General features: G+C 53.9%; 1 protein-coding gene across 10 annotated transcripts in view; it reads right to left on the bottom strand.

The window, feature by feature from the left end:
- The window catches only part of PTPRU (protein tyrosine phosphatase receptor type U), an 81,383-nt gene that overhangs the window by 2,524 nt on the left and 66,249 nt on the right, over positions 1 to 12,610 (bottom strand). For 4 of the 10 annotated variants that reach the window (XM_066269862.1, XM_066269861.1, XM_066269860.1 and 1 more), the window contains 10 exons: positions 11,352 to 11,388; positions 10,688 to 10,785; positions 10,486 to 10,602; positions 9,589 to 9,743; positions 7,200 to 7,335; positions 6,105 to 6,254; positions 4,136 to 4,309; positions 3,205 to 3,345; positions 962 to 1,087; positions 675 to 832 (listed from right to left, as the gene is read on the bottom strand). In XM_066269862.1, the coding sequence (XP_066125959.1) occupies positions 675 to 832; positions 962 to 1,087; positions 3,205 to 3,345; positions 4,136 to 4,309; positions 6,105 to 6,254; positions 7,200 to 7,335; positions 9,589 to 9,743; positions 10,486 to 10,602; positions 10,688 to 10,785; positions 11,352 to 11,388 (1,292 nt within the window). Of the gene's footprint in view, positions 1 to 674; positions 833 to 961; positions 1,088 to 3,204; positions 3,346 to 4,135; positions 4,310 to 6,104; positions 6,255 to 7,199; positions 7,336 to 9,588; positions 9,744 to 10,485; positions 10,603 to 10,687; positions 10,825 to 11,351; positions 11,389 to 12,610 lie in introns of all 10 variants that reach the window. The other 6 variants (XM_066269857.1, XM_066269856.1, XM_066269854.1 and 3 more) reach the window with 2 other exon arrangements.

Below are 12,610 nucleotides of genomic sequence, written 5' to 3' on the forward strand. Positions count from 1 at the left end.
AGGTACAAACACGGTACACTCCTGAGTCAAACCGCAGCCTAACCCCTGTCCCTCCCCTTCCTCTGTTTTCTAACTCAGGGTGTGAGGTAGCTCTTGGGAGATGAGGGTCTAGGCAAGCCCTCATCACCACCCCCCATCTCTAGGGGTCTCTCCACTAGAACTGAAGGCCCGAGAGCCAGACCCTGCCCGACTCAGCTCCCTACCCTGCATCCAGCACCCCAGCCCGGCACTGGGAAGGGCCAGTGAGTCTGAAAACATGAAAAAGTGGGGCAAAGCAGCGATTGCACCTATTCATGAATAAATGAATTATGACTGGGGCATGTGTATGAATGGATGAATGAGTGAGTGAGGGAATGAAAAACTTGGATGTGAGCATTCATGAACAAAGACCAGGAATCCACTGCCTTAAAAAGTGTACTACAGTACCATGGGACTTTGACAGGACTCTTAATTAAAAACTGGCAATGTCAAACATCACAGAGTCCCAGGTAGTTCTTCAGGGTTAAGTCTACACCCTGGAAACTGACTAGGATCCTCCAAGGAGCAGGGTCAAACCATCTGGGAGCCCAGGGACTTTGGGGCCAGTCTTGAGGCCCTCTCTCACACTGGACTTTTGCCCCTGGCCCCTGGACTCCTCGCCCCTCCTCCCACCCTGAGGCAGGACCGGCACTCACAGGCAGTGCACAACAGTGCGCCCGTCCCCGCTCTCGGCCTGCCACTTGTCCACCTCGGCCAGCAGGTGCAGAAAGGCCTTCTTGGAGTCAGGGGTGTCCCGGTAGGCGGACCAGCGCAGGAACTGGAAGTGCCGCACCAGCAGGTGCCCCTCCTGCAGCTGGAGACATGGGCAGCCAGGCAGGGGGACATGAGCACCAGGGTTCCAAAGCCCCTGGTCACCTCAGAAAGGTCATTATAGGCCCTCCTACCACCCCAGTTCTCACCCTGGGGCTCCCAGACCACTCACCCGAGAGATGTTCTGCACCCGGAAGACACGGACCACCAAGTCTTCATCTGCTGTGCCTGACACAAACTCCACCTCCATGAGGCCATACTGCTGCCGGCCCGGCTCCGGCCAGTACTGCAGGCACGGCTGGCAGCAAGCGCAGAGAGGACAGCTGAGCAGAGCCTCCGGGCAGCTGCGCTCGCACCCGCCCCCGCACCTCCGCGCACCCCGGTGCACCTCTCCCTCCAGACTCACCGTCAGAGTCCCTCACTCTCCCCCACTCCCCCATGAGGCTGCACCTGCCCCGACGCATTCTACACTGACACGCAGGTCAGCTGAGACACACCCTTCATAGTGGGTGCACTGACACTCGCTGCCCAGCCACTAGCTAACTACACCTAACATGCTCACACTCACTCACGAGCACACACACCCACACAAAGCTGCCTTCTTCCAGGGACAGGCCTCCGATCACCCCACCCATCCTAGCACTCCCGGCCCCCCTTCTCTCTCACAACTTCTGCCTTCCAGCACCAGCTCAGAGGCAGGGCATCCCTGATGCTGCGACACAGCTCAGCATTTGCCCCAAGTCCACTCCACAGAGTCAGGGTCCCAAATGCATCCCCCTCCAGGCCGCAGGCTCGAGACAGCAGAGGGACAGAGGAGGCCCGGCACCCACACACATACATAAACCAGTCCTACGAGGCTAGCTGCTCCCATGCCCCAGCTTCTAGTCTCAGCTCTTCCTTTTTCAGGGCCCCACTTTCTCCATCTATGAAATGGTCCCCAGCTCCTCCCAGACAACACCACGTTCCATCTACTGCCCTTTCTGATTATACCCCATAAGGAGAAGGCACTACCTTCCTCTTTTTGCCTGGGGTCCGGGCAGCTCCTTGCATTCAGGACTGTGCACACGCTGCTCCCTCTCCATGGATCCCTCATCCTCCACCTCTTCACCTAGTTAACTCTACTTCCTACATGTCTCAGTTCAGATACCACCTCCTCCAGGAAGCTCTCTCTGATACATTACCCCTCCGGTTCCTGTGCTCCTAAGCCAGCTCCCTTTCCCTCTGCTGTCTCTATTAGGTTTTGTACCTGCTTCTTCTTGGACCACAAGATCTGAAAGGGGCTGTGTGTTCCTTCTCTGTCTCCCCAGTGCCCAAGGCAGGGCCTGACAGGGAGCAGACTGTAGTAAAAGATGGCTGAATAAATAAGCAAATGGGTGACCTACGAGGACCCTGTGAGCCTCCCTCTGGGTCTCTCCCCTCCACCTGGGCAAGAGTGGGTTCTTGCTCCATGGAATTCCCTCTAGATAGATCCCTGTCCAGGGACTAGCTCATTACCCTTCAGTCCTAGGTCATTTACACCAAGTGCCTGGCTTGTTAAGAGCCTGGGTAACAAGCCTTCTCCAGGTGGCTCCTAAGAGGCTGTCATGCTCATTTTATAATAAATCCTCCTGGCCTCCTGGGACAGCGAGCTGGGGAGGGAGGGGGCTCAGAGATCTAGAGGATATGGCCCATGAGGGGCTGGAAGGCTGGGCATCAACACTTCCCACAAGCTTCAGCTTTGGGAGCCCCAAAAGGAAATGGGACAGCCCCTCTGGCTAAAGTCACTAAGCCAGCATCTAGACCAACCTCAGAAGTGACTATTACCCTCATCATCTTCATATCTGCCGTGTACTGAGAGCCTACTATATACTAGACGTGGCCCAGTGCCGAGCATCCTACATACGTCTGACATGTTCGTGACAATAACCCCCTGAGAGAACAGGTGCTGTGATGATACCCATTTCACAGAGAAGGAAACTGAGGCTCAAACCATTTCCTAGATGAAACAGTCAGAAAGTAAGAAGACTGGAACTTTACTCTGCCTCAACAGCCCCCATGATGGGCAGTTTAGTTCAGCAACTGGAAAAGCAGAGGTTAAGGGGCACAGCTCTGCCACATCCCAGCTGCAACCTTGGAGAAGTTGCTTCACCTCCCAGGGATTTAATTTTCTCACCTGAAGCCTGCAGTGCAGAGCAGAGGCCCTGACACACAGCAGGTGCTTAATAGCTGATACACAGCTCTTTTCTCCAGTCTGACAACCTCATTCACGGACAAGGAAACCGAGGCTCTGGGAGGGGGCACGACCTGTCTAACATCACTCAACAAATAGGTGGCAGAGCTGGGGTCCAACCCCTGACTTTCAGGATGTGCCCTTGAACGCATGGAGGCCCTGGCAGCAGGCAGCCGGCCCGCCCGCCTGGCCAGCAAGGCCCTCACCCAGGCGGAGTTGGACTGGTGCAGCTGGTTGAGCATGACGATGGAAGTGCACCCGTAGTCGTAGACCAGCCGCCAGAAGTCAGGCGTGGTGCTCTGCAGCGGGTGCAGGGTCACAATGAAGGCTGCGCTCCGTGTGTAGCTCTGCAGGGAAACCAGGACTCAGCAGGGCCTGTTCACCACCATGACACAGCCCAATCATCTGCCACAGGCTGATCCTCTCCACCCGACCCACACAGCTGTGCCCCACAGGACCAGGCTGCCTCCACTGGCCCATTGCACAGGTTAGCCAGTACACTGAGGCTTGAATTGGCAGAGTGAGCCCCCAGATCTCTCTGGGGTCCAAGTCCATGGCTCCCAGGAACTAAACAGCCAAAGGTTCCCAAATGTGTGGCAATAGAAGCTTAGGCCTGGTAGGCAGAGGCTGGCCAAGTTTGCTCCCTGCCTCAGGGCCTTTGCATCTACTATTCCTATTGCCTAGAACTAATTTCCCAAGTTGTTTACATGGCTTTCTCCCTTACTTCTTTCTGTTCTTTGCTTAACTGACGCTCCTTAAAGAGGCCCTCCTTAACCCCTCATCAAAAATAGCCACACACTCAGGCCCAACCCCAAACACTGCCACCCTCCAAGTTAAAGCCCCCAAGTCACCCCAACCCAGGCTCTGCACAGCCTGATCCTGGGGACAGCCCTTCCTGGACTCTACCACCCAGACCCCTACTCAGGCCAAGACTTATACCTGAGAGGGAGCACTGGCCTTGATGTCCTGAATGGACGTTCACTGGGGATAGGAGGGTCGCCCAGAAAGGGCATAGGTCCCAGAACCAGAGCCCTCAGCTCTGCTCCTTGGCTCCTGGACCTCCCCCGATGCTGCGGTGGAGGAAGGAGTCCCAGAGCCCACCCCGCGCCCAAGCCCTGCCCGCGCCCGAGCCCTCACGTCAGTCAGGGCCGCGTTGATGTAGTTGTTGGGGTCCCCGTCAGTGGAGATGAGGAAGGGCAGGCAGCGGTCGGGCGGCAGGACGTCCATGCTGCGATTCTTGTCTCGGTTCCGGGGCAGCAGGGCGATGCTGCACTCCTCCACGTCCAGCGGTGGCGTGACCGAGTTCAGCGTCTACAGGGAGTGAGAAGAGGAATGGAGGGGGTGACATCCAGTGCTTACTGAATCCCCTCACAGCCCCATGAAGGAAACTGGGCTGAGTTGCCCAGAGAGAAGGGGGAGAGGGCAGGGACCCAGGCCCCGTCTCCAGGCCACACAGAGCCCGGACAGATCCTTGGAGACTGGAGTCTGTCTCATCACTACCCGTGTAACCTTAGACAAGCTACTATCTCTCAGCCTCATTTTTCCTCAGTCCGTAAAATGGGACAGTAATATGCCTGCCTCCAGGGGCTGTTAAGAAGACAAGGTGAGCTAATGCCAAGCACCCAGCACTGAGCCTGGAGCATGTGAGGACACAGTTCACAGGAGGCACCGAAATGATCGGTACTAGCTTATCAAGTGCCTTCAAGGAGACAGGCCCGAGAGCCCACGTCCTCCACAAAGCAGGCTCCAGGGACCTGGCAGAGGTAGTCCCCTTCCTTGGCCATACAGCCCGCCCTGTCTGAACAGAATTCAAGTCCAGAACACCTGGCAGTACAGCAAGCCAGGGACTCTGGACCGCTCCCCCTCCCTGCCTTCATGCCTCATGCAACTTGACTCATGGGGTCTCAGTTTCTTTCTCTTGTCCTTGGGGATCCCTAACAAGGGATTCCCAGTCTCTCATGATCCCCAGAGCCCAACATCCTTCTCCAGGAGGCACAAGCAGCATTTCCTGTGACATCACTCTCTGTTGGCTCTAGCGTACCAGGCACCCAGCATGTATGCTCCAGCTGAACCTTCGCAGGAACCCTGGAACGGAGAGGACATCTAGGGTCTCTGCTCACCTAATGACTACATTCTGGACCCACTGCAAAAGTACGTTTTTCCAGTCTCCTGACAGTAGAGATGATCTTAACCTAGCACTGTTGGGGGCCAGGGTGTGGCTCTGAGAATGAAGCCAAAAACAGAGGAGAACAAAACCAAAAATAGGCAGAGACTATGTCTTGATATTATCAATTGGGCACCTTGATCCAGCCATAACTGAAGCTGCACCATCCTCAGACTTTTCAGTTATAAGAGCTATTGAGCTGGATTTTTGTTACTTGCAACCAAAAGAATCCTGATGAATACAAGTACTGAAAGGGCAATATTATCTATCCTTCTTTTCTGGATGAGAAAATTGAGGTTTGGAGAGGTAAAGTGAGTGTTCAAAGGCCAGTCAGGCCTGACCAGGTAGTGGCGCAGTGGATAGAGCGTTGGACTGGGATGCAGAGGACCCAGGTTCGAGACCCCAAGGTCGCCAGCTTGAACACGGGCTCATCTGGTTTGAGCAAAAGCCCACCAACTTGAACCCAAGGTCGCTGGCTCCAGCAAGGGGTTACTCGGTCTGCTGAAGGCCTGCGGTCAAGGCACATATGAGAAAGCAATCAATGAACAACTAAGGTGTTGCAACACGCAATGAAAAACTAATGATTGATGCTTCTCATCTCTCTCCGTTCCTGACTGTCTGTCCCTGTCTATCCCTCTCTCTGACTCACTCTCTGTCTCTGTAATAAATAAATAAATAAATAAATAAATAAATAAATAAATAAGGCCACTCAGCTCTTACCTAGGTAAGCCAGGATTTGAACCCAGGTTTATCAGTCTTTAAAGCCTGAGCTCCTAAGCACTTTGATGTACCTTCTCCACTGTCTCAAAGTCCCTCCTAATAGCCCAACTTTGACTCCTATAGCACTGAGGACCTACAATACACACACGCACTCACTCAATTACAAAGCACACCTACATACCTATATACCTATACACCTATCCACACATGCTCACACCCCACCTGAAACTCTTCCCGCAGCTGGGAGGAGTTACTCTGAGGGTCAATACGAATCATCTCCTTGTAGGTAGCCTTGAATTCACTAACAGGGATGGTGGTCTCCCCACACAGGCAGGCCTCCAGGATTGCATCATGGATGAAGATATACTGCTCCTAGAACAAGAGGTAAGAATATGAGGAACCAGGAGGTGCCTAGAAATCAGAGGTTTTGAGGTTGTAGCAGGAGAAAACAAAGTCAAGGCTGAGGCATAGGTGTTCTGATGTGGAGTTCAGCCACATGCTACTACAGGATGGAGCAACCCTATTTGAAACAAACTTCATGGGTATATTCACTTATTCCATATTTCATCCCTGTAACAACCATGTGAGAAGCTCTGATGGTGAAGGGACAGCCCAGGGTCACAACAAGTGAGGATACAGACCCAGGCATCTTGACCACAGAACCTATGACCTTAACCCATTGCTATTTGACCTCACCCAACAGAAAACAGTGAAGCTGAGTTTGGGAGACCCTGAGAGGCTGGCAGACTAAGTTCAGGGATGGGAAAGAATAGGGGAAATCCTAGGGAGGGGAAGTGCCTAAGGACACCCTTCTAAATTTTTTATTTAAATTTTTTTTTTTTTTTTTCATTTTTCTGAAGCTGGAAACAGGGAGAGACAGTCAGACAGACTCCCGCATGCGCCCGACTGGGTTCCACCCGGCACGCCCACCATGGGGCGACACTCTGCCCACCAGGGGGCGATGATCTGCCCATCCTGGGCGTCGCCATGTTGGCGACCAGAGCCACTCTAGCGCCTGAGGCAGAGGCCACAGAGCCATCCCCAGCGCCCGGGCCATCTTTGCTCCAATGGAGCCTTGGCTGCGGGAAGGGAAGAGAGAGACAGAGGAAAGCGCGGCGGAGGGGTGGAGAAGCAAATGGGTGCTTCTCCTGTGTGCCCTGGCCGGGAATCGAACCTGGGTCCTCCGCACGCTAGGCCGACGCTCTACCGCTGAGCCAACCAGCCAGGGCCAGGACACCCTTCTAACATCAGCTTTGAGCTCCTGCACGAGGGACTCAAGTCCTAGAGCAGGGGGCAGGGAGAGGGCTGCGCTCCTACCTCAGTCTGGATCATGTTGACGCGCCGGGAGCAGAGGGTCTTCACGCAGTTGTAAATGTCCACCACGCCCTCACACTCGGCCATGTCCAGCATCACATCCAGAACGATGTAGCAACCTGTGCGGCCAGTGCCCGCGCTGGGAGAGAGCGGCCGAGGCCAGGTCAGGGCCTTGGGGAGGGGGCCCGGGACCAGGGGGAAGAAAAGAAGGGTCCTAGGCACCTGGCCATGTCTATGCTGCACAGGGGATGGGACAAGGGACACAGAGAGACCCCTCCCCGAGCAAGCAAGAGCCAGGGAGAAGGCTGCTGAAATTGTTCTAGTGAAATGTGACAAGAGGACAGAGCTGGGGATGGGCCTTGAAGAATGAGAAGGAAAAGGGTAAGGAGGACACAGGTGAAACTTAACAACTTCGACTGGGGGAGAGGGACAAAAGTGATGCTCGGAGCCTAACCCGAGACTGTTCTTGCTCCTGGATAGCCCTCCAATCTCCTGCACATCCTCCAAAGCCCCACACACTCATGCCACTCACAGCTCACAACCCTCCAGACAGCGTTCTTCTGAGCCCCCAGAGCAGTCTGAACAGGCTTTTATAGAACGTCCTTCTTGCTACATGGTCATTGGCTGCATAGCTGCCTCCCTAACCTGACTGGAGCTCCCCAAGAGCTCAGCTGTGTCGGGTCTGTCCCTGGGACCTTCGTGCTCCAGGTGGAGCAAAGTTGGGGTGGGGGGACGGACTGAGATGACACTGAGATTCCAAGCTTGAAAATGATAGTATAGAAGTGTTGTTAAGGACATATAGCAACTGGAGCCCCCATACACTGCTGGTGGGAGCTTAAATTAGGAAAACCGCTTTGGAAAACTGGCGGTATCTATGAAAGCTGAATGTTTGCACAAACAGCAATTCCACTCCGACGCACATACCCCACAGAAAGGCATATGTGGGTATCTCGGCCAAAAGACGTGCAGTAGAATGTCCTTAGCAGCACTATCCGTATAGCTCAAAGCTGGAAACCACCCAAATGCCGGTCAAGAGCAGAACTGATAAACATTCTGTGGTTTATTCATCCAGTGGAATGAGACACAATATGAGTGGCTCTTAGGAACTTAAGGTTGAAAGAGAGAAGTCGGACACCAAACAGCAACTGCTATATGATTCCATTTACATAAAGTTCAAAAACACGCAACACCGATCTATGGTTCAGCAGTTAGGACAGTGATTGCTCTGAGTGAGAAGAGGGGGGCTCAAGAGGCCTCTGGGTGCTGTCAGTGTTCTGTTTCTTAATCTGAGTAGTGCTGGTTATTTCACAGGTGAGACCAATCTGTGAAAATTCATAAAGTTATATATACACATATTTGTGTACTTTGCTTAAGTGTGTTATTCATGAACAAAGTTTTATTCTAAAAAGACAGTATCATGGCCCTGGCCAGTTGGCTCAGTGGATAGAGCATTGGCCCAGCATATGGATGTCCTGGGTTCTATCTCTGGTCAGGGCACACAAGAGAAGAGACCATCTGCTTCTCTCCTCCTCCCTCTCCCCCTTCTCTGCCTCTTCTCTTCCCGCAGCCAGTAGCTCAGTTGGTTTGAGCAACGGTCCCAGGCACTAAGAATAGCTCAGCTGATTCGAGAATCAGCCCAGAAGGGGGTTGCCAGGTGGATCCTGGTCAGGACTCCGTCTATCTCCCCTCCTCTCACTTAAAAACAAAGACAGTATTTTAAAGTGGGGTGAAGCTTCTTCGTGGCATTTGGGGAGCTGATGAGAAGCCAAGTAGAGGAACCATGACAATACACAGAGACCAAGGTCTTGTGGGCCCAGGTGACTCTCCAAAGCCACAGGGTCAGAGGTGAAGCTCTCCAAAGGGATAGTGGGGGCAGATACAGGATGGGGCACAAGGCCCCCATTTATGAGGCAAAAGGAAGATGTGGAGCTGAAGAGGAAGCAGATCAGAAAGAGAAAGGGCAATTGGGGTCACAGGACCCAAGCAAGACAGGAGTCAGGAGAGGAAGGAGTGAAGGTCAAAGCTGCAGAAGGTGAGAAGGCCAATGGGGTGAGGAAAGTCCCTGGGTTTGAAGAAAAGAAGGCAGAGTCCTCCCTAGTGCAGAGGCGTGTGATGACACTTGCTGATTGGAAGCAAACAGAACTTGATCCTGCCTGGTGCTGCCAACCTCAACCCCTCTCCTTGGTATCTGGGCCAACTGCCTACCCGGGTCTTAGGGAGCACATAAGAGTGTCAACCTTAGAGCCAAAGTTCAAAGGGCAAAGGGCCCTTGGGGGTCATTCTCTCCTGTCTTCTATCTCTAAATAGGATGAGCCTAAGCCCAGGGTCCAATAGGGCCCTCAACCAACCCCACTCCCAGCCTCTCTTCTCCTGGGGTCCCCCAGCACCCCACCTGCAGTGGATGACAACGGGCCCAGCATCAGGTGGTGTAGAGGCCTTCACACGCCGGATGAAGGCCAGCAGCCCCGTGGCGTGGTAGGGGACACCATGCTCCGGCCACGCTGTGAAGTGGAACTGGCGGACCTCGTGCCGGGCAGAGTAGCCTCTCTGGGGAGACATCAGGAACCCATCAGTCACTGCTGGCCTCTTTTAGATACCTGCTGTGTGCCAGGCACTGTGGTGAGCATCTCACCGCAGGATCTCAATTAATCCCTGTAATAAACTGATCAGTGGGTATTAATGTTCCTGTACAGGTGCGAAAACCAAGGCTCACAGAGCAGAAAGCCCTTGACCGGGGTTAGTTACACCAGACTCAGGCAAGGGTCTGCCTGAAGTCTGCACCTGCACTGTTAAACTTCTACTTCTGATACCAGGTTCTTGTTAACCCTAGGAGATCCTTTTGACTCTCTGCTCTTCGTCTAAAGGGGGAAACTGTATTTCCTCTGAGGATCTTACAGAGGATCAAATGGGATCATGACAGGAGGACCTGTCCAATCACTGGCCCTGTGGCCTCTCATGAGTAATATAAACACTCTGAGCCTCACTTTCTTTGTCTGTAAAATGGGCTAACGGTAAACGCCTGAACGCACAGAGCTTTCTGGGGCTGGAACAGTGTGTGTAACGGGCTCAGCAGTCTAGCACAGAGGAAGACACTCAGCAGCTACCATCATTGTCTTCGGTATCTCCACTTCCTTTTGGAGTCACCAGCAAAGATGGTTAGTTAGCTTCCTGTCCTATCACAGTGCTCCCAGCAGTCACCCAGTAGCTGCCTAATGGGAGGGCGGTGGTGCCCTCCTCCCCATTCCTGCTCCTGGGTACCCCCCGAGTCACCAGGTGACAGGAGACTCACCCGCTCCAGGGCAAAGGTGCGCACAACATACTCGGCTAGTGTCTCCGTCTTCACCAGCGTGATCTTGATGTCCCCATACATGTCTGAGTCATCCGGCCAGTACCGTGAGCATTTCACCTGGAGTCCCCATGGGGCAGGCTCAGTGGGCTCTTTGTTGCCCATCCTGACCTGCCATGCCCCCTCACCCCACAGCCATGCTTACCCTGCCCACTTCCACCAGCTTGGTGATCATGACAATGCTAGAACAGTGCTCCTGCCACACCAAGCGCCAGAAGTCGTACACCATCTCGGGCTTCGGCCCTGGAGGCACAGAGGGTGTCCGTCCTAGAGGCAAGGTCTCTGTCCAGAGCCACACCCCCACTGCTCAGCATCACTGCCCCAGACCAGGAGGCTCCTGATCCTGACGGGGGCTTCATGCACACATACCCCACCAGCTGCCAACTCATGCCTGGAGGTCCCGGTCAACGGGCAGTATCAGGAAGGGCCTGGTGGGGGACCTCAGTCATCTTGCAAGAAACCCAGGAGATAGAGGGACCCAGGCGGCCCCCAGACTGAGAGGCGCAATCCACAGCCATGAGGACTTAACCTGGTTACCCCCTTTGCATGCACCCCCTCAGGGACAGACAGATGGACAAGGAGCTACAGGTGGACTGGGCACACCAGGGAGACACAAACACAAGGAGGGTAGAGGCTGACAGCCAGAATCCAGAAGATGCAGCCAGACTGGGGCTCAGATGGACAGACAGACAGAAACAGAAGAGAGACAGACAGGGAGTCAAGCAGCTTGGCAGGGAAGACAAGAAGGCAGCAGAAGGCATTCGGCACACTGTGGCACACGGGGGCTCAAGGGCAGAAGTGCAGGGTACCTTGAGTGGCTATGAAGTGGTTTGACCTGTGATAACCCTGGAACAGAAGAAGAGCGGGTAGTGAGACCCCCAGGGAGGAGCCCTGGGCTCGCTCAGTCCTTCTCCACCCTCCTCTCCCAGAAGGAGCACATCCCACCCCCAGAACGGCCCCATCCCCTTCCCTAGGACCTACCCAGGGGATCCTGCTCTCCCAGGCCCCAAGCAAGAAGGGAAGAGCAGCCGGGACATCAGTGTCTTGGGTCTAAACCCATCTTTGCTGTGTGACCCCAGGGAGGACATGACTCCTTTATGGGCCTAGACAGAGGGTCGCCCAGTCCATAAATTAGGGACAATTATCCACAATCTGCTGACAACCTAGCTATTGTTTACAGAAAAATAAAGTCCAAGGTGACTCTGCCCTGGCCTCAAAACCCCAGAGGACCTAAGTAACCCGGACCCCTAGGCTGGGTCTTGTCAGCTGGTTGCCAGTCAGGCAACCACAAGGGACAGTGCCCTCTCCCCACGACCTCAGTGTCCCAGAAGGAGGGGGCCCAGATGAATCCTCCAGGTTGGGAGCAAATGAGCACAGGAGTTACTCATTGTTCTCAGATAAACATTTTAAAATCCTTATAATCAATAATAATAACAATAATAATAAAATTTGAGACCCTATTATGGCCAATGTACTGTGCTAAGCACTTCACCGGAACTTTCTCCCACAAAAGAGAGGCCAAGAGCTACTTCACTGTCCATTCCCAGAGCCCTCAGGCAGAGGGAGGCCCACCATACCCCAGGGCCACAGCTGCCCTTGAGGTCCTGCCCAGATGAGATGCCCAGGGCTTCACAGGGGCAACTCAGAGTTATGGATAAGAAGGGCTGCAGGGCTGGCGCAAGAGAAAACAGCCAAGGGAGTGGAGCCGCTTGCCCCAAGATCACACCCTCAGCACAGCCGCCTGAACTCCTCCGCCCCAGGCCCGAGGGGCCCTGGAGCCAGACTGCCAGCGTTCAAACCCCAGCTCTACCGAGCTCTTGTTAACCGTGCCCGTAGGCAAATGGCTTCGCTTCTCTATGCCTCCATGTTCACATCTATAAAATGGGAAAGATTATAGTACTGACCTCCGTGGGGTGTGGTGAGGAGTAAAGTAACCTATGTCAAGGGTTTGGGGTTGTGGCAAGCACAGGGTCAGCATTTAATCAATAGTAGCTATTTTTATATTTTTATTACAACTACTTCAAAGGTCAATGGGTATCCTTCAAGATCCAAATAGTGTGAATGTCTA

The sequence above is a fragment of the Saccopteryx bilineata genome, chromosome 3 (genome assembly GCF_036850765.1).
Source record: "Saccopteryx bilineata isolate mSacBil1 chromosome 3, mSacBil1_pri_phased_curated, whole genome shotgun sequence".
Classification (NCBI taxonomy): Eukaryota; Metazoa; Chordata; class Mammalia; order Chiroptera; family Emballonuridae; genus Saccopteryx; species Saccopteryx bilineata.